Below are 21,432 nucleotides of genomic sequence, written 5' to 3'. Positions count from 1 at the left end.
CACTTTTTAAATGCACAGTTTATTCCACAGCGTAAAGTTATAAAAACAAATAAAATGCACGTGTTTTATTTAAGTTTGATTATATATAGTTATTTACAATATATAATATGTATAATAAAATATATAATATGTCCTCATTCTAACAGTAACAGCTGACTACAGCATGCAACATTGTTGTCTGTACAGTACGGTTAATGGTTTTTTTTATGATTTTCTATCACTCGTAAAAGAGTAGTATGTGTTTGTGTAAGAATATTACATTTAACAGCATCATACAAGATGGTTCAAACTATAGTTGCGAATTTCCATTAACCTTCTCCACTAAGGGGAGCTATTGTAACGAAAGGACCTGCAATTGAAAGGACTTGCAGTTAAAAGTGTGCATTTGCATTTAGCGCTTCTGTACAAGATCAGTCATGTCAAATACTTCACATCACTGCATTCTGTTTTGATCTGGGGTTTACTGCCGAGACTGCTTTTGGTGTTTTTGAGTGCATCGATTTCACACAACAAGAATTATGTCTGGTAGGAGACGCTTTAATTCTTACACTTTTATTTGCCATAACATATTGCATACATTTCGGGTGGTTTTCTTTATGTAACTCAATTTAACATTCTGTAGTATTTAAAGACAATTGTGAATAAGTGATGTGTACAATACAATTTGTAACAATTTCGTTTGCATTGTATTTTCCAAGACTGATGTATTTTACGATTTATTAGACTGAAGAACATGTTTCTTTGATGTTTCTGAACTCTGTAGCCTATGTGTTTGCAATATATGAAGCGATTCTTTTGCTGATTCGTTTTGTAGGCTATCCCTTACGAAAATTTACCATGGTTTTACTACAATTAAAATTGAAAAACCATGGTTTTACTACAGTTAAAACCAAAAAACATGGTTACTGTAGTAAAACAATGGTTATCACAAAATAACCATCACAAAAGTAACCATCGTTTACTGATGGTTACTGTAGTAAAACCATGGTTTTGCCCTAAGTAATCAATGCACCAAAAAACCATGGTTACTACACTTGTACCACAAAAACAAAACATGGTTAATTTTCGTAAGGGATTTATATTTGGGATATTGCATATTTTATAAACTGTTTATTATATATAATTAAATATAATAAACACATTTTTAGAATTGATTTAGAGATTGGAATTTTCAGGTTCACATCAACTTCGAGCTGCAAAATTGTAGAAAATGATATGCCCTACCATGCAAAATACGCATTATAATTATTTCCACAAATTCCGTGTTAATAAGACATTTGGTTTTCTGTTCAGGCACAAATATATGAGAGACCGTGACTCTCACATCAAGATTTTTTCTGTCAAAACCTAGTGAGCTGCCTTCCTAGACAGCATTAATGGACATCACATATTGTGGAGCAGGGGTTCAGAACGCCCACGTGATGCCCCAAAACTGTTGTATACAAAAGGGCAGCTCACAGGGTTTTGAAGTAAAGCCATAGGCTACTGTTTGCCCCAAGAGTGCTTTAAACTGATTTATGATTCTGGTGGTGATTCAGTCAATTATAGAGCTAAACACTGTGAATGACAGCCTGGTTCATAGCAGCACACCTAAATGTCACCATTAGTGAACATCTCAAAATCAAGAAAAGAACAGCTCTCCATCTATAATCATCTATAATCTATAAAATGCCTATTTTATAATCTATAAAATAATTATAATTATTATTATTATGCCTCGTTTTATACTGAATAGAAATCATACATGTTCATTTTATGTGCGGCAGACTACCCTGTGAATAACGCACACCTGTGAATACACATTCAATACATTGTTCTTGTTTAGTGTCAGCATTGCCAGAGTATTAGAATATGAAATAGTAAGGTGAAGTCCGAGCAGTTTGTGCAATGCTGGGTTATCGAGATATCGAGTTAAATTACTTTGCACATCGTGTCCACCTCAATTTATTAGGGAAGCCACAGAGAGGCTGTGTAGTCTTATTTATAATCCAAAGAGATGGCTGAAAAGAGCAACAGATATCCAGAATTGTTCAAGCACCTAATCGTTCCTATTTAGAGGCTTTAATGGAATCTAAAATCCTAAAGCATTATTCTCAGACTAGAATTTGCTCAAAAAATTTTTAGTCCACTTACTGTGCAATATACACCACCACATATAGAAGTTTGTAAATGTTTTTTAGATCACTGAATGTGGAGAAAAGCATTATAGGAGTCATGTTTGAGATATATATATCCTTTGGTTATTATATGTGCCATTTGCCACAGCAGCTGTATGGCTTTAAGGCTTTCTGCGATTTTACCTACTTATCACCCCACACCACTAAAATGCCTCATTTGAATAATTAGAAGCTGCTCATCCTGTCTCAATAATGTTCGAAGGAATTGTCCTAAACCCTGACTAAAGCATGTGTTACGGGAATATTTGTAATGAGATAAAACAGGGAGTTTATGCTATTTTAATCTGTGATGCTCCATACTCCATGTACCTGTTTCCCATCTTATCTCTTATGCCAGATGAAATGGACCATTGTGCAATTATTTAGCAATTAACACAAGCCTATTAAATCCTTTTAACAGTGACTGAGACTTGCACTTTCTCTGCTGACTACTGCAATCTTTATTACAGGCTGATCAATTGGACGGTCGATTGTATTAACAGGAGAAAAAAAGACACTACAGGAAAAATTACCCTCTGGATTTAAACGAGACGCCTTTAATGGAAAGATACGCTTACAATTCAACACTGAAGAAATAATGGGTTGCGGGCTGCAGAGGAACATAATTTTAAAGTCAAAGCCAAGAAAATTAAACAACATACGTAATAAGAGAAAAGACCGTCAATAGAAGCTGGAACAGAATAGATAATTCTTTTGAACATCAGTCCATGTTCTTTTAATTCTCCACCAGCTTGTTTCTTTCTTCTGTGCCTGCCTGTTATTGTGTTCAGCTTCAGATTTAACACGCATATGTAAAGAGTCATACACACATCAAGAACACTAATCATGCAAGAAAATGTGAGCTCCAGAATGGACACCCCCACCAACATCTCCCTGGTGGGACCCGGGGATGCCGTTTCGGAGTCCCTGGAGTACAAAACAGTCTCTGTGTTCCTGGTGTTGCTGGTCTGTGGGGTGGGAATTGTGGGAAACATCATGGTTGTGCTGGTGGTTCTTACCACCCGACATATGCGTACACCCACCAACTGCTATCTGGTGAGCTTGGCGGTGGCAGACCTGATGGTTCTTGTGGCTGCGGGTTTGCCGAACATCTCGGAGAGCCTGATGGCCACCTGGGTGTTTGGGCACGCTGGGTGCTTGGGCATCACCTACTTTCAGTACCTTGGCATTAATGCATCCTCCTGTTCGATCACAGCCTTCACTGTAGAAAGGTAAAATACTTTTTTTATTCGTTTTGAATATTATGGCCTTTGTGACTTATAAGGTGTTTTTTTACCCGCTTCCTCAGGTACATCGCCATATGTCACCCAATGAGAGCACAAACTGTCTGTACAGTATCTCGAGCCAAACGCATCATTGCCGGAGTGTGGATCTTCACCTGTGTCTACTGCATGCTTTGGCTCTTTCTAGTGGACATCCAGGTGAACCCAGACGGGCGTGTGCAGTGTGGTTACCGTGTCTCTCGAGACCTCTACCTACCCATCTACCTTATCGACTTTACCATCTTTTACGTCATCCCACTACTTCTGGCCATTGCCCTTTACGGTCTGATCGCCCGGATTCTTTATCTGAACCCTCTTCCCCACCCACCAGACTCGGGCACCGTAACTGCACCCACTCTCAGGAGGAGCTGCAAAGATCCAGCAGACGCCGGTAAAGCAGGCCGCCAAGGACGCCCGAAGAGCGCGGTCTCCTCCCGGAAGCAGGTGGGTGTGTTTGTGCATGCTTGCGTTTAGACAATTAATTCTGCATTTTAATATCCACCGAGATTGCAGTGGAGGGCAAACGCGGGGCAGCTCTGCTCTCCTGTACCGTGCTTGATCATCATTATCTCATATTTGTTTTTTGAAAGGTCAGTGCTTTCTTTCTACGGGAGTTAAGTTTCACACTATTAAATGTCAGTTTGTATTTAGAAGAGTGTGTTGATATGTTTCTCAGGAAGTTACCAAACTGCTGCAAAGCGAAAATGTTTAATTGGTGAAATTTAGATAATCAGCCTGGTTTGTTTCACATTCTGTAATTTTTTATTTATTTTACCACATTTCAAGTTCATTATCCTAACCCTGGACTTTCGCGGTTGCCAAGCAACGCAGCACATTGATATAGAACATGCGATCACATTCATGGTTATTTTACAATGGTTTGTAAACCGAATTGACCATCTGCTTTATATCTCAGAACACCAACCTAACCTTCACACCTGTGTGAATGAACCTATAAAAATAATTTGTAACCTTTTCTAAATACATGTACAATAATTACTGTTGTATTGCTTATAAGTGAATTTGAAGTTTTCTTTGCAGTATTCGAGGTCTGAAAAAATACAGAACATCTTTTCTGTTATTTTGACCTTCTCTTTGTTGTTACATTACCACCACCGCTGCAGATTATAGATGTTAGAGATATGATCTGTGCATGCCATGAGAAAATGAGAGGCAGACGTCATGCCATGTATTTAGAAGATATAAATATCCATATATTTACGATTTGATTGCTTGTGGAGACCTTCTTCAAGTACTGATAAAAATATAGATACTGACTGTGCACCGTGACATGCTGTACTTTATCTAAAGTTACATTAAATAACACAACACACCAGCTTTAAGCAAACTGCAGAACAGCTAAAACGGCATTCAAATTGTAAATAGACAATAGTGACCAATTGCTCAATTTTTCTTATGTCAGAACATTTAGTAAATGGTTCTTTGGGGAACGTATAGTTCTATAAAAAACAGGGAAAACAGTGGAAAACAGGGCAAGAAAAATCATCATTGACGCCACACACCCAGCACACAAACTCTTTGATCTGCTGCCCTCTGGCCGGCGCTTTAGAGCACCAAACACCAGGACTTCCAGACACAGAAGCAGCTTCTTCCCCCAGGCAATCTCCCTCCTAAACAGATAACTGCTCCTTAAGAGCAATATTCCACTTCCACTACTCCTATAGTGTGCACTAAGTGCTTTATTAATATCTACATTTATGTATACATGTATATAACACTACCTCTACTTACTAAATTATCCATTTGCACAAGTGTACATACAATCTGTTAATATGTTTATTCTACTATATACTACCCTGTACAATGTCTCTTATATGTTTTATCCCCATTTTCTGTAAAATAGTCTTATTTTATATATGCACAATTTAGAATCTTTTAGACTGTAAATCGTATTATATTGTATTGTCATTGTGTTGAATGTCTGTACTAGAAGCTTCCAACCCAAAGAAATTCCTGTGTGGTGTGCAAGCACACTTGGCAATAAAGCTCTTCTGATTCTGATTCTGATTCTGATTCTATAACAATCGCTGTAAGAGAGTTTAGACAATGGTTCAGAAGCCTTTAGTTTTTCAGTTTTTTTGACACTACACAAACAAAACACAATAAATAAATACAACCAACAGAACATTTAGAACTGAATTAGTTAAATGAACATCTTTCAAGACTGAAAGAGGAAGTGCTTCTGGACAGTGTTGTCTATGTTTGCAGAGTATACATTGTAACCTAAATTATATAGCGAAAATGTAGTTTACACTCACCTAAAGGATTATTAGGAACACCTGTTCAATTTCTCATTAATGCAATTATCTAATCAACCAATCACATGGCAGTTGCTTCAATGCATTTAGGGGTGTGGTCCTGGTCAAGACAATCTCCTGAACTCCAAACTGAATGTCAGAATGGGAAAGAAAGGTGATTTAAGCAATTTTGAGCGTGGCATGGTTGTTGGTGCCAGACGGGCCGGTCTGAGTATTTCACAATCTGCTCAGTTACTGGGATTTTCACGCACAACCATTTCTAGGGTTTACAAAGAATGGTGTGAAAAGGGAAAAACATCCAGTATGCGGCAGTCCTGTGGGCGAAAATGCCTTGTTGATGCTAGAGGTCAGAGGAGAATGGGCCGACTGATTCAAGCTGATAGAAGAGCAACTTTGACTGAAATAACCACTCGTTACAACCGAGGTATGCAGCAAAGCATTTGTGAAGCCACAACACGCACAACCTTGAGGCAGATGGGCTACAACAGCAGAAGACCCCACCGGGTACCACTCATCTCCACTACAAATAGGAAAAAGAGGCTACAATTTGCACGAGCTCACCAAAATTGGACAGTTGAAGACTGGAAAAATGTTGCCTGGTCTGATGAGTCTCGATTTCTGTTGAGACATTCAAATGGTAGAGTCAGAATTTGGCGTAAACAGAATGAGAACATGGATCCATCATGCCTTGTTACCACTGTGCAGGCTGGTGGTGGTGGTGTAATGGTGTGGGGGATGTTTTCTTGGCACACTTTAGGCCCCTTAGTGCCAATTGGGCATCGTTTAAATGCCACGGCCTACCTGAGCATTGTTTCTGACCATGTCCATCCCTTTATGACCACCATGTACCCATCCTCTAATGGCTACTTCCAGCAGGATAATGCACCATGTCACAAAGCTCGAATCATTTCAAATTGGTTTCTTGAACATGACAATGAGTTCACTGTACTAGAATGGCCCCCACAGTCACCAGATCTCAACCCGATAGAACATCTTTGGGATGTGGTGGAACGGGAGCTTCGTGCCCTGGATGTGCATCCCACAAATCTCCATCAACTGCAAGATGCTATCCTATCAATATGGGCCAACATTTCTAAAGAATGCTTTCAGCACCTTGTTGAATCAATGCCACGTAGAATTAAGGCAGTTCTGAAGGCGAAAGGGGGTCAAACACCGTATTAGTATGGTGTTCCTAATAATCCTTTAGGTGAGTGTATATCAAACATATCAAACTTTATATGGTTTGAAAGTTTGAGGGTATACTTTTCAATGCGAAACTCATGCCATTCACGTGACCATACGTGTCCTTGTCCTCACAGTGAGTGCGCTTATGTGTGTGCGCAGACACTCATGCACGCCGCACGCGGCACGCCTCAGATCAAAATCTTGAAGATTCAAGTGGGCCTCACTTGAGCAGAATATTTGCATAATATGATTTGTGATGTTCAGTCAAGTATGCTTAATACTCAGGAAGATTATGCTCTTTGAGGTTACAAGAGCGGCTCTCTTTTGTACCTCCATTGCACCGCACCTCCAAGCCTTTGATCACTTCATCAGAATATTTTGTAAAGTTCAATACGATTCAAGACGCCTGTGCAACTCTGGTGTCTGAGTGAAGTTATCTCATAGGAATCTGATAAAGTCATCATTACAGTAGAGCCCCCCTTCATTGAACCTAATCGTGAGTAACAGACGCCTTTGTTTGGCTGTGTTAAGACCTTGTTTTCTATTGATAAGGAATCACAATAACCAGATATTTAAAATGCATATTCAAATAGTCAGCATCAGTCATGCAGTCATTATCTTCTGCTTTAATTAATAGAGCTCCTCCCAGCCTCACACTGCTTCAATTACACGCATTGTTTTGCAGACAATTTTGTCATTATTATTGAAGGTCTCCATCCTCGGCCGTCTATCTCTAGCATGGGACAATAAGAATGTGCTAACCCCAGCGGACGCCCCCAGTGTGTATGTAAATGAGACTATTTTTAGTAGTTATTTGTCACTTGAAATAGGTAAGGAGACTCAGTGGAAGCCAGTATTGTGTTCTTGAAAGGATAGATTGCAAATTTATTTCATCCTTCTCACAGGGAATTATCAGTTTTTTTCTGACTGATTAATTTGACTTTTAAGAAAAACTCTCTATACTGCCCCCTTGTTGTCAGGACACAGACTGCTGCATTTTTAACGCAGTACTCTTAAATGTATGCACTTCTTTGTAAGATACGCTTACATTTATTCATTTATCAAATGCTTTTATCCAAAGTGACTTACAAGAAATATAATTTGGTCAATGAAATTACAATAAGTCATAATTTGATGTTATGGAAAAATGATCAACAAAAAGATGGCGTCATAATAAAATTATGCAAATCATTTATTTCCCTTACTTTAAAATAAAAAGTCTGCCATATTTAAAACCAAGAGAAAGTTCTATTTTTATTAAGAATAAATGGAGGAGGTATTGTCATCTTTTATTTTTCTTCAAATTCACATACAGTAGTACTAGAAGTGGAAATCGTCTTTTAATGAACAAGTTGACTAGGCCCCTTAATTCCAGTGACATTCTAGAGAACTGTTTGCTTTCAACTTTATGGCAACAGATTGGTGAAATGCCCTTTTCTGTTACAGCATTATAATGAACCTGTGCACAAAACAAGGTCCATAAAGAAATAATTTAATGAGTCTGGTGTGGAAGTGGTTTACAAAATGCTGAGACCTGACCGTTGAATTACTCACCCTCTTGTTTTTTCTAACCTGTATGACTCTCTTTCTTCTGCAGAATACAAAAGAACATATTTTGAAGAATGTTGGTAACCGAACAATGGTGGTAGCCATTGACTTGCATTGGTTTTGTGTCCATACAATAGAATTGAATGGGTATCGCCATTACAGGTTTGAAATGACAAGAGGGTGAGTAAATGACGGAATTTTCATTTTTGGGTAAACTATCCCTTTTAGGGTTACTCTGAACTTGACTGTGAGACAGATCACATTGCCCCACATGAGTGTTTAACCTTACTGCTTTTTATGTCTGTAGGAAAGCAAATCCTTGTATCCATGTTCCAGCATCTAGTACAAAGCCTTCCCAGAAGAGCAGTAGCTTTTAGGAAGAACCAACTCTATCTGATTTTTGGGGGGTTTGTTTTTTGGATTCCACATACTTCTGGCCATTTAACTGTTTCACAGACACGGTTTAGGTCTATACCTTAGTTGAATTAAGCTATTTTTGTCGCTATTATTAAAATGCCTTAGAACAATACATTACGTGTGCATCTTGAGGCAAAACAATGGCACTGATATAGTTTAAGATATTTCTGGGCAATTAGGAAGTTTTTATCTATCATTACTTAAAATACACAAGCCCAATGTGTGTCTACACTAAAGATATGTTGGAACTTGTTAAAAGAAAATATTAAAAATTCATATTATTGAAAGAAAAAATTCTGAGGCTAAATTGGCACATTTTAACATCTGTTCACAATAACTTCTTTTTAATGCTATAAAAACAATTTGTTTACAAAATGTAGAAGAATATGTTAACAAGAGACACATGCTTGCTGTTATTTTGACTCATTGATGCCTGAAAAAATCCTCTGAACTTATGTTGAGCCCATTGCTTTAAATATGATACCAAACCATCACACAGACACTTTTGTCTTTTTGACCTCTCGCCTCCTCAGGTCACCAAGATGCTTGCAGTGGTGGTCGTGTTGTTCGCCCTGCTGTGGATGCCGTACAGAACCCTGGTGCTCATTAACTCCTTCGTGAGCACGCCTTACCTGGACTCCTGGTTCCTGCTCTTCTGCAGGACCTGCATATATGCCAACAGTGCCATCAACCCTGTGGTGTACAACCTGATGTCCCAGAAGTTTCGTTCGGCCTTCCGTGGGCTGTACCGCTGCCACAGAGAGGACGGGCATCAGCGGACGCTCTCCATGCTCCAGAGTGGATACAGCCTGGGAAGAGACCCCAGATCGTGGAATAACGTCAATGGCACCAGAGACACACCCAAAAAATTTGGTTTAGCCTCTCCTGGTTATAAACCAAACAGACCTGGGAACGACAAAACGCAAATTAGTGATGATGCAAAAAACAAGGTAGATCCAAACATAAACAAGAATGATGTGTTGAACGGTAACATAGATACCGCGACAGATAAAAGCCAAACCTCAGAAGACCAAGAGATGTCTACAGTTGAGAATGTGAGCAAGATTAACGACAATGGGACAAATATAAAGGAAAGCGAGGTTATTCAGGATATTGTTGCTGACATGGGCAGCACAGAGCAGACGTTGGAATCCAAAACTGATCAGAATGACCAAGAGCTGATTCACAGCAAAGTGTAGATCACTGCTAAACATTTACTTTCACGTCATGCTATCCAACAGAAAAGAAGAGAAATTGGAATGCGTGTCCTTGCAGCCGTCATCTTCTCTCAGCAGTAGACGTGGCGAGACTAAGGCCACTCTCGCTTCATAATTTACAAGTGGAACCATTTGGCAGTCAGCCGCAGCAACACATGCCTCCTCTTCAGAGACACACATGGGAGGGCTGCTCGGTTTGGTCAAAACATCACTGAATTTGAACTGCTATATAAAAAATATTATTAACAGTTTGTACTGCTGCTGCTGCTTAGATATCAAGACTAAAAATACAAAAAGGCATAAAGCACCCATAAGAAAAAAACACAAATGAGATCGTTTTAACGGCTGTTTTTAATTAAATTTGCTTGAATCTCTTCTCAGATCCTGAGAGAAAAAACTCTTATGTCGTGCCAGGCAAGCAACGCCTTTTGTCTCTAAATTAAGTTATGTTTCTATCACGCTCTACCGCCAAAAGAAATACTTACTTTTTGTGTGTGTTCACGTCTCCCTTAAAAGAATTTACTACGTTTATTTAAAAGAATAAAAACACCCAAGACCCAAAAGTGAACTGTGTAGAACATGACACATCAAAAGATGACACGAGAACACACAAACTATATATTTAATTCACTTGCAGTTTAATAATTGAACAGGGTTGTGTTTTTAATTGTGTGCGTTCTTAGCCTTAGTGTGTTCTCTCATCACAAATGCTTAAACAACCTATTTTTGGTCTTCAAGCTCTTCCAAATGAAAAATAAATCAATCTTACCAGTCCATGGTTTTAAAGCACAGACGTCGAGTTTTAACATTTAGAGGTGCTTTAGGACATGAGGTCCATTCAGATGCTTTCATCAACCATAAGGCACACTTCTTCGTTGAAATTTTTTCTATGACACTTCTATGACATTTGCCATAGCTGGCTGGCCGAATGCCATATTGCTTGGAGATGTTAATGCCCAGCCATTTGTTCCATCACAAACTCAAATACACTCGACTCCCTGTATATATGCCCAGCAGTGTTGAGCTTTTAAGACCCTATTTATGGCCTCGTAAAGGTGAGTAGAGTAGGGCTTCTATTTGTCAGGTGTAGTTATTTTCATGTATTTATGTGGAGCGCAGGGAGCAGCTTCCAAGCAGAACCGATGCTTTCTGTTGAAGCGAGCAGAGACGTAACCATAAATCATCTAAAAGCAGAACATATTCTTCTCTGCGGAGCGCGGTGAGACCGAAGAGGAATTCTCGAAGAACTTTGTTGTTTAGCAAGCGCTGCTTTATGCCTTTAAATGTTTATAGAGACTTAACATTAGCATGGTTTTTTGTTATAAATGAAAATTCTTTGTCGCTGTCACTGTTTTGACTGTTATCTTTAGATGAAATGTGAGGCCTGTGTTGTTATTTTTGTGTGACATGAAGTCTAACTGCTCTCTCTGAGGACATGGTGAAGAAACAAGAAAGTGTTTTGTTGTTGCTGCACCATTTTCAAGATCAGTTGAATTTGACATTACTTTTTTGTGCTATGAACCCTGCAGTTTTCTTTTCTTTCACAAGCACATCTGTTCAATTTTAGATTGTTTTGGGTTTATACGTCATCATGGTAAAGACATGTGGGTGGTTGACAAATAAATGGTTAATGTGAAAGAAAATGTTTATTATGCTATTATGCTCTCTCTGATATTGTAAATATGAATAATATAAATTAATATTATTAACAGTTTGTTTTCTAAAGTTTTGCTATTTCACACCCACACAGTCTCAAAGCAGTTCGTGGCATAGGCACAAAATTTGGAAAATTGATTTGTGTTCGTGGACACGATTTTCGCCTTTTTCATGTCACTCAGCACGACTTTTAATACACAGACCATGTGTGTATGTACAATTATAAAGGTTATAACCTGATATTAAAAGAAGTCGTACATATTTTCACCCCAAACCCTAAAATAACAGCCGCAAAGGCTAATTTAGCTAAAAACGCGAGTTTCACGAGGTGGCACGATAAATGGCTACCCTAACCCCACCCCTAAACCGAATGTCACGGGCAAAGTCAAGTCATAATAAAACATACAAACCAGATCGTAGGAAAAGGTATGAATTCCCATCAGATTGCGTTGGTATATATTTATAAATTTGAAAGATATTGCGTATTAAAATACGTTAGATTAAAATGTCGTGCTGGGTGACACGAGAAAAGGGGGAAATTCGTGTCCATGAACACGGACAACAGTTTGTGACAATGTCACGAGACTGTGTCAACATAGGACACATGTACGGTGTATTTTTCAACCACCCATGTAGAAACAACAAATATTGCTTAGCCTGTAGCCTATAATGCTTAGCCTATGTGTTCTATCCCACAATGCTTTGCTATTCCGATTGCTGCTATTTTTTTAACCTTTGTTTCCATGCCAGAAGCTTTTCTTGACGTTGCTAGTTTGTGAGCCTCCAAAGCGTACTATTGGCTTCTATGAATATGTAATCTGTTTTGAAATCTGTGGTTTATATTGTGTTAGTATTGTGATATGAAGCTTATTTGCTTTTGGTTTGAAACTGTGTTTGTTCATATTCTAATTGGAAGTTGAAAACAATAACGTGCCAGTGATCTGTGAGCCTGTTCAGTACAGTTTGTTGCTTATTTTTCAAATCATAAAATTACACATATACATTTCTTTCCTTGCTGGTTTCATCTGGCTTCCAATGTGAAAATTAAAGCTGGATACAAGTGCAGAATTTGAATGAGTTGTTGATTTAGTCGTGTTGATGCTGCCACATGTCCTATAGGAAGTGAAAAAATGCCAGTTGCTTACAAGTAATTTTCTGTAGCATGCACTCGTGAGCCGTCAACAGCTTCTGCCGCAGCATTCTACAAGCAAATGACAAAAATAGAAGATTGTACTTTAGCTCATATTTGAAGCGAATCGATTTGACATGTAGAACCACAGCATATGTTCAACATAACAGCTTATGTTCTGAAGCTGTTTCTTTTCAACGTACATTCATACAGTTTTAATGTATGGATTCAATGCATATCTGAGTTTGGTGTTCCTGTGGAGAGGCGTGAGCTTTTGGCCTTACAGTTCTAATTTTAAAGGTCACCACCCTTTACAAACCCTCTCTCTGAACATCACGCACTCTCCCTTGCATATTAATTTGCAAGATGCATTTTGTAGGAGTTCTAAAGAGGAAAAATGTGATCTTATGATAATGTTTGGCTCAACATGGCTTGCATGATGCATTGCAGGTAACTTGGCAGCTGGTTGCTAAGGTTACATTCTTTTTCAATTCACTTTTGCGTGATTAGATTGGAGGAGGATTGTAGCCGGGGAAGATAAGACGCCCCTGAGAATGGATTTCCGTCCAGGTGCAGTGGTGCCAATCCTGGTGTTGATAAGCCATCTTTTCAAAACTGAGGTGTCATTCAACAAGATGAGGTTGCAGACAGAACTCTGTTCATCAGCGACCATCACTTTTGCACCGTGTGCCTTCTAAACGCTGAATATTGTTTTTTACGCTCTTTGTACATTCTTAATATGAATCACTCACTTATGAGTAACCATCAAAAGTCATCGAGAGTGACTATTTTTTCTTTCTCTCTCTTTGCCCTGCAACAGCGAGCGGTGAGCGGGTGAAGTGTCGTCTTGACGGAAAAGATGGACAGATAAAATTAGATGGGTTCCACAGAACGGGAAGTAGAAACGCTTCATCAGATTTGGTTATCACCATCATCCTCTCATTTCAGCTCTCTCTTCTTTTCGATCTCTGATGGCGTTAGTTCACAGATTGGACTGATGATGTCAGATGAGCGTGAACGAATCCTTTCATCACTGAAAGCCACTGTTGACTACAAATACGTTCTCTTCAATAAGCAGAGAGCTGTGATCTTGAGTCCACAAAACTAGAAAGTGTTTTATATTGTTACATCAAGTGAAGCTCTTCAGTTTTTGTGAAATACATTCTAAAATTCTTATATATCTGTTGGCATATATCGATACAAGAACTTGCAAACAAGTTCTAAAAAAAACAGATGACTCAAGATATGAAAGCTTATGGTTTTGTTTTTTGATGCTTCTCTTTCAAAGACACCATTTCATGGTGCCACATGCTCTCACTCTCACTGAAGTTGCTGCCCTGTCAGATTGCTTGTATCGTTCTCTAGAAAAGCTCAGGATTTAGTGGCAGATCAGACTGTGCGGATAAGCTCTCTGCTAACCATTACACAGTTGAAATGATCAAATCTTAGCCAAAGGATAAAAGGAATGAAAGAGACACAGCGGCTGCGAGAATTCTTGAGCCAAAAGTCACACACCGAGACATCAGGGATCAATAAAAGAATTTGATCTGTCTCTAAAAAGGTTCAATTGCTACAGTGAACCATTGTGACTCACGTATGGAATGACGTCAGTAACATTAACGCTCTTTCTTCCCATCAAGCTTTCAATAATCTAAACATCTAAAAGCCACTGTTTAACTTCAAGGTCAGACGAATTTGAGAAGTTGTCTTGGTTGCTTAGTTTATATGCTTCGTAACTAATATGTTTAACAGTATTTTTTCAGTAGTATATTCTATTAAAGGCATGGGACTAATGAGGGTTACTTGCATTACAGTTTTCTTTCAAAATGAATTTACATAGGCTATACATTTAGATTAAATTTGACAAACATTGATTTAAAATTTTTGAAAGGTGCTGTGTATACATTTTTGGAGGATCTATTTACAGAAATGCAATATAATATACCTTGCTATGTCTTCAGAGGTGTATAAAGACCTTACATAATGAAGAAGCGTTATGTTTTCATAACCTTAGAATGAGCTATTTCTATCTACATACAACACGGGTGGAATTCAGCATGGAATTCACCATGTTGTTTCTACAGTAGCCCTAAACGAACAAACTGCTCTACTGAGCGCGTGTCGTAAATACGTTATCTCCTAAGTGAAAGTGTGACAACATCCTAGTTCTGTGTCAGTTGCCGTAGTGATTCGAAAAGGAGGGGGGAGCGGTTGAGTGAGCCGTTGGTTGCAATCCGCAACCTCACATGTAAATTTCATGCACTGGCCCTTTAAGTGTGATATCATGCATTATAGCTGGCAAGAACAATAAACTCTATACTGATTCATGTTGTCCCAGCATGATTTGAGAACGTTTACAAAAAAAATCTTCAGTTGCCGCAAGAAAATCTAAAAAAAAAATTCTCACAAATTTGTTACATTTATCATGTCCTAAAAATAGTTCTGAAACTTTATTTAAAATCCATAAACTTTCTGATCACTTCCAGGATTTAACTATGAAAAAACGTCACATTTTCAATATGGTCTATTGGAGATCATTCTGCTAGTTAAAGTAGTGATGTCTGTGGGATTCCATAATGGTTATTACTCCCACTGCTCTCATTTGTTTCTAAGGCACCCCTGTTAGCACTGTCCTCTCATGCATCCTTGTGTGAACGAGCTTGACATTCCACCACTTAATTTGTCCTTTCTAGCCTCAGCAGGGCACAAAATTCCAGGGCTGCTTAGCCATGATACTCCAGTGATAACAGCAGTGTTTTGTCTATATCTGGTAAGTGTGTAGGCGTGTGGGTGCGTGTTGTTGCTTTTAAACGCATGTTTCTTCCTCTGAAACCTTTAAGAGATTGATAACTTATCCCTACAGTTTGAGGAAAATTGATGTGTAGCTTTGACAATGTGTCTGGAGGGTGACTCCCTCTCTCTGTTGTTAAGTGTTTGGGGCGGGAATCTAATTGAATAAATGAATTGCAGGTCAGTTCTGTATCAAACAGTGATCAATTCTTATTATTACGAAGCAGATACATCTACATCTCAAGCTTCTTATTAGCTGCATGAGCTGATCTCCATGACCATGTAACTGCTGTGCCCATCTACGGCTATTTCTAGCAAAAAAACAAAGTTTGGTGTGAGTGAACATCTTTTATAGCATGTACTTGTTTTGCATGTGATGTATTTAAATGGTCAGATAGCAACAAAACCTCTCCGTTAGCAAACGCGAGCCCTCCTGCTCATTTTGGATGAGGAACAGTAATGAGATCGCATTTGTTAACGGTGCAGTCCTTGAGCTCATGGTCCACTCTTTTGATGTTCACACTTGAACATCAGTTTTAGATTACGCACTGCTTGGATCACGGTGCCACGTTGATGGCAACACAATGAGTTGTATGGTAATTTTATATAAAGTGTAGGAAGAATAAAGAGCGCTGAGGGTGAGCTGAGAGCCTTGTTTTAAATGTGGAAAACGCAAACCTTGATACCCATGCCATGTGCTTTGTTAAACAACAACAGAGCTTGGACATGAGCTTTGGAGAAGACACAAAACACAAGTGCGATACAAACAAACAAGCAATTACATCAGTCATATGATCTCATTACAGTGACATGATTTCAGGGAATCAAAGGTAAAAAGTTTATCAGAAACAGACTCCAAATACCATGTTATATGCATTCAAACTCATGTAATATAGAATATCTATCTCTATCTATCTATCTATCTATCTATCTATCTATCTATCTATCTATCTATCTATCTATCTATCTATCTATCTATCTATCTATCTATCTATCTATCTATCTATATATATGTGTGTGTGTATATATATATATATATATATATATACACACACACATATATATAGATATATATATATATAGATATAGATATATATATACAGTATATATATGCATATGTATGGATGTATATATATGTAGATGGATGGATAGATAGATAGATAGATAGATAGATAGATAGATAGATAGATAGATAGATAGATAGATAGATAGATAGATAGATAGATAGATAGATATGAAGAGTTTGGTTCCAAAATGAGATAACTCCATTTTTAATTTTTTTCTAAAATTATGTTTTTTCATTGTGCATTCCAATTAATATCAATCAAACTGCAGTTGGTTTGTTTTGATTTAAGCCATAATAACAAAAAAATACCGCTATCTAACACAATGAAAACATGATACCATAATAAAAAACATGATTTTGAAAATGTTAAAAACGGAGTTCATATCTCATATCATATCATATCTTCATATCTCATTTTGGAACCAAACTCTTCATATATATATATATATATACATATATATACACACTGTATATATATATAGGCCGTACTGCATTTAACCACTAAAGCTTTTTCTAAGTTTGAGTGCATGAGTTGAGTCTGTTAAACAGGCATTTTGAGACTTTTATATAAGCTATATAAAAAAACTGTATGCCTAGAAAATGGAATAAAACTTTGAAGATTATTTCAAATCAGTATCTTTTTTGTATTTTGCTGTGTAGCAGAGAATTGTTAAAAGCATAAGATCAACTCTTATAGCCCCAAAGAAACAAGGAATTAACATTAAATATGAAACCACTGAAACACAAACAGTAAATGTAATACTTCAAACACTAAATGAGGATTTGACTAATGCTGTGCAGTTGTATCATCTGCAAAGTGTCATATTCATCACGCCTAAAAAGTCTTCTTCACATTATCTTATCTGTGATATTCGTCATGTTTTTACAGTGGTGAGCTATTGTGTGGCAAGCCACATGATTTATTCATCAGCTTGTTTTTGTCGCAGTGAGTTAGACGTGATTGCTGCCTACCTTCATCCTCACACTGAGTCAGCCACAGGTTGACGGACGCAAGGGACGGGCAGGTGAGGGGGTGCTTATCATCATGGAAATAGGCAAGGGACTTTAGTCACAGACTCTGGTGGTTAAAAAAGCACCTCACATTCTGCTGCATGGGGTGACTTGAAGTCAAGTTTTGTGAATGACAAACATCTGGGTAGAATTTTAGTATGTTGATTCTGGGGGATGTTTAAATAGTGATAAAACTTATTTGTACTTAATCTGCTGAATCGCACAGTAAAATGCTAAACCTGCATAGTGCATGGGACCTTGTGAAAAGTAGTGGAGAAGTAGCCATGGTGACAAGTCTAACCGTATTTCTTTCTGTGTACAGTATTTCACAAATTTTTCTCAAATTGGAACACTTAACACTATTTCAATTGATTTTCAAAAATATATATATATATATATATTTTGTTGTAGTTTTGTTTATTTTTTTATAGTCATAAATATGTAAATAACAAAATTGTATTATTCAATATGAAAATAATTGTATCTTTATTAAATAATAAAGACAATACACTTACTATAATATTAATATATTCATATTTTTAAAAATGGCGTATGGACCTTATTTTTTATTAGCAAAATCTGAGACAGTGTGGAAAAAGAAGCAGAAGATTTCCTGAATGAAGACACCCCACAAACTTCGCTTTCTCACCAGTGACGTAAGGTTTAGGGGTGGAGTTAGGGGAGGGGCTTCAGCATTGCTTTTACATTTACATTTACGCATTTGGCAGAGTACATTGCATTATACTACACATTTTTTGTTTCTAAGTATGCAATCCCTGGGATCGAACCCATGACCCTGGCATTGCGCCATGCCCTTACCACTGAGCTACAGGGAAGCATTTCAATCGTACATTTTTGTACGATTCACATCGTACGAATTCATCCGAATTAGCCATCTCGTAAATGAAGGACAAATTCCTGTGAAATCAGATTGGAAATGTGAAGTGGTGGTATGACTCATGCAAAAACGTTTCGCCTATCAATCCATATACAACTCAGACATGCGGGCAGCATGTACAGTAGTTTTACAATCGTTCCTGGACAAAACCTGCGTCCTTCTGGCGATTCCTAACTGAAAATGGATTATTCCCTGTGACGGCAGGGAAATTGTCAAAGTTAATCTCACGGTTCAGCTCTGCTTTGGAGGAAATCCTCCAGGAGATGCTGAGGTGAAGGGAGTGACTGACAGGTTTTGAGAAGTTAAAGGCACCGCAATTCAACTTTAAGTAATCAGAGATCAATAACGCCTGCTGTCAGTCTAATTCTGGGCTTCTCTCGTCCCTCTGTTGAGGAAATAGTGAAAAGAGAGAGACGGGCTCGGGAAAGTCGCACTGTCGCAGAGAGGGCTGCCACTGATCAAATGCACGTGCGTGTAGCCTATGTGTGATGAAGGAAACACTGCCGATGGGCACTACTGGTGTTTATCTGAAAGTGAAGAGGTGTAATAAAATAGCACAACAGTCGAAATGGCGTCTTAGTGACAGAATTTGATATTTATCTGATATTTTTGTGAGTGCGCATCAAAGAGCGAGACGCTAAAAGCCGGTGTGAAAAAAAAACATTTTACTCTGACGCGATTCAGATGTAGAAATTTCTATTGACAGAATAACATTTTTGCAAATTTGAAATATTTCAGATGAATTCTGATAAACTGCAACACTTTTTGACAGCCTTCTCAATGTTAAAAATGGGTACAATTTACCTGAATTCACCCAATATGTTTTAGTGCCATTTTTGCCAGTGCTTTTTTTTGTCTTTGACATCACAGTTCAGGCTAACTGCTAGTGAGAGGCTTATGATTGTGTCCTCGCTGCAGTCAGCCTTAATTTTCATTTTTCGTTATGGGTATTATTAGTAGCATTGTGCCCATGAGCAATATGTGTAGATGCCAGTATGACACAAAACTAACTATATACTATCATAAATCCAGTTTAGCACATGAAACAAGTCATCCACCAACATGCTAAATCGCCTGCCAAGTTAACCTCAATACAAAGCCTATTTATGAGTTAACTCATTGCCCAGCAGCATGTAGGCTAATGCATCAAGGTTGTCGTGCCAGCAGGTATACATGCCTTGTTGGGTGATCATCAACTCGGTGGTTGGCTCAGCCTCCCACTGCTTCATACTGATCTTTAATTTGCCTGTAATTAAATTAAGCCCCTTCAGAGAGTCTGCTTAGATGATCTGGGTCATGTGCAATTTTCCTCAACTCTTTTGCAGTGTGCAATTGGCTCCTCTGAGCACTCAAGCATGGATAAATAGGATGACAGTGCTCTCCACGTGGGCAGAATGTCCTGCATCTGTAGCACCTCTTGTTTGGGCTGTGAAGCCATGAATAAAGTAGACATTGCTGGAAGAAAGAGAGAGAGGGTATAAATATATCAACAGGTGGTACAGATATAAAGACAGTTCTTTAACTTCATGACTGATGGGAGTGGGAGTTCTAAAGTGCTTGTGTATTTTTATCAGTAAAAAGAAATTCAACTTGAAGGATAGGTACGTGAATGTTTTAGTCAATTAGCCAAAACCAATGATTAGTTTTCTTTATACAGTATATACCTGAATTAGATTTTTTTCATTAAAGGAACAGTTAACCCCCAAAAATTTACTCACACTTGAGTTGTTTCACATCTGTATAAATTTCTTTGTTCTGATGAACACAGAGAAAGATTCTTGGCCACCATTGACTACCATTGACTTTCCTACATTCTTCAAAATATCTTCTTTTGTGTTCAACATAACAAAGCATTATTTCCGACTATGGTGGAAATGGTGCCCAAGAACTGTTTGGTTACAAGCATTCTTCCAAACATCTTTCTTTGTGTTCATTAGAAGACGAAATGTATACAGATTCAGAATAATTAGAGGGTGAGTAAATGAAGACAGAATTTTCATCTGTTCCTTTAACATAAATTATGACAAATATCTTGGCATTAAAGGGAGTTTTGCGCAGATAAACACTTAGCATTGACTTTTTCAAATCACAAATTACATTTTGCAATTACATTTAGTGATGAAGAATTCACCTCTAAACATCTGTCATTTTATAGCGTGTGTTTATGTGTATCATTGTGAGCACTACATGTTTTGTGGTAGAGTCCTTAAGTTCTATAGAGATCTTGCTTCCTGGTGCATGTGCTCCTGGGAATGGGAATGAAGTATTGAAGTGAATATTGAGTTATTTTTCAGTAGGGACTGTTTTACACACCTCTATCACAGGAGGAACCTCTGACCTACAGATCACTGGCAGTTCTCTATTAATATACCTTCACCACACACAGCATTAGTGGAGAAAGAACAAGGTGTTCTTTCGCAATTGTTCCAAGAATATGCCATCAGAATTCTTATTTTTGTGTGCACTGTTATACAATGTATTTATGCCATCTGATCTGTTTGATTTATCTACATTTGGGTGTTCAACCTTTTTTTAATTTGATGATAATAAAATAAAATTAAAATCAAAAATGTCTCTTTAGAATAAAATAGTTGATTACACTCTTAAAAATAAAGGTGCTTCACGATGCCATAGACGAACCTTTTCTGCCGGTGGCTACATGAAGAACCTTTAACATCTGAAGAACCTTTCTGTTTCACAAAAGGTTCTTTGTGGTGAGAAAAGGTTCTTCAGATTATAAAAGGGTAAGAAAGAGATGGTTCTTTAAAGAACCTTTGGCTGAATGGTTCTTTGTGGA

At 37.9% G+C, this 21,432-nt stretch overlaps 1 protein-coding gene across 1 annotated transcript; it reads left to right on the top strand.

The window, feature by feature from the left end:
• The first annotated feature begins 426 nt into the window (after window positions 1-426).
• trhr2 (thyrotropin releasing hormone receptor 2) lies at window positions 427-12,801 on the top strand. Its single transcript, XM_057347817.1, has 4 exons — window positions 427-525; window positions 2,627-3,388; window positions 3,466-3,883; window positions 9,402-12,801. The coding sequence occupies exons 2-4, from the start codon at window positions 3,003-3,005 to the stop codon at window positions 10,065-10,067; spliced, it is 1,470 nt and encodes a 489-aa protein (XP_057203800.1). The 5' UTR covers window positions 427-525; window positions 2,627-3,002; the 3' UTR covers window positions 10,068-12,801.
• Window positions 12,802-21,432: the final 8,631 nt, after the last annotated feature.

This window comes from Triplophysa rosa, linkage group LG12 (assembly GCF_024868665.1).
Source record: "Triplophysa rosa linkage group LG12, Trosa_1v2, whole genome shotgun sequence".
NCBI lineage: Eukaryota > Metazoa > Chordata > Actinopteri > Cypriniformes > Nemacheilidae > Triplophysa > Triplophysa rosa.
Note: the sequence above shows the minus strand (reverse complement) of the source record. Positions and strands in the feature narration are given on the sequence as shown.

Excerpts from the sequence above, each read along its gene's own strand:
- trhr2 (XM_057347817.1), top strand. The coding sequence starts at position 3,003 with ATGCAAGAAAATGTGAGCTCCAGAATGGACACCCCCACCAACATCTCC. Across the intron at positions 3,389-3,465 it reads ACAGCCTTCACTGTAGAAAG|GTACATCGCCATATGTCACC; the intron begins GTAAAATACTTT and ends CCGCTTCCTCAG. Across the intron at positions 3,884-9,401 it reads CGGTCTCCTCCCGGAAGCAG|GTCACCAAGATGCTTGCAGT; the intron begins GTGGGTGTGTTT and ends TCGCCTCCTCAG.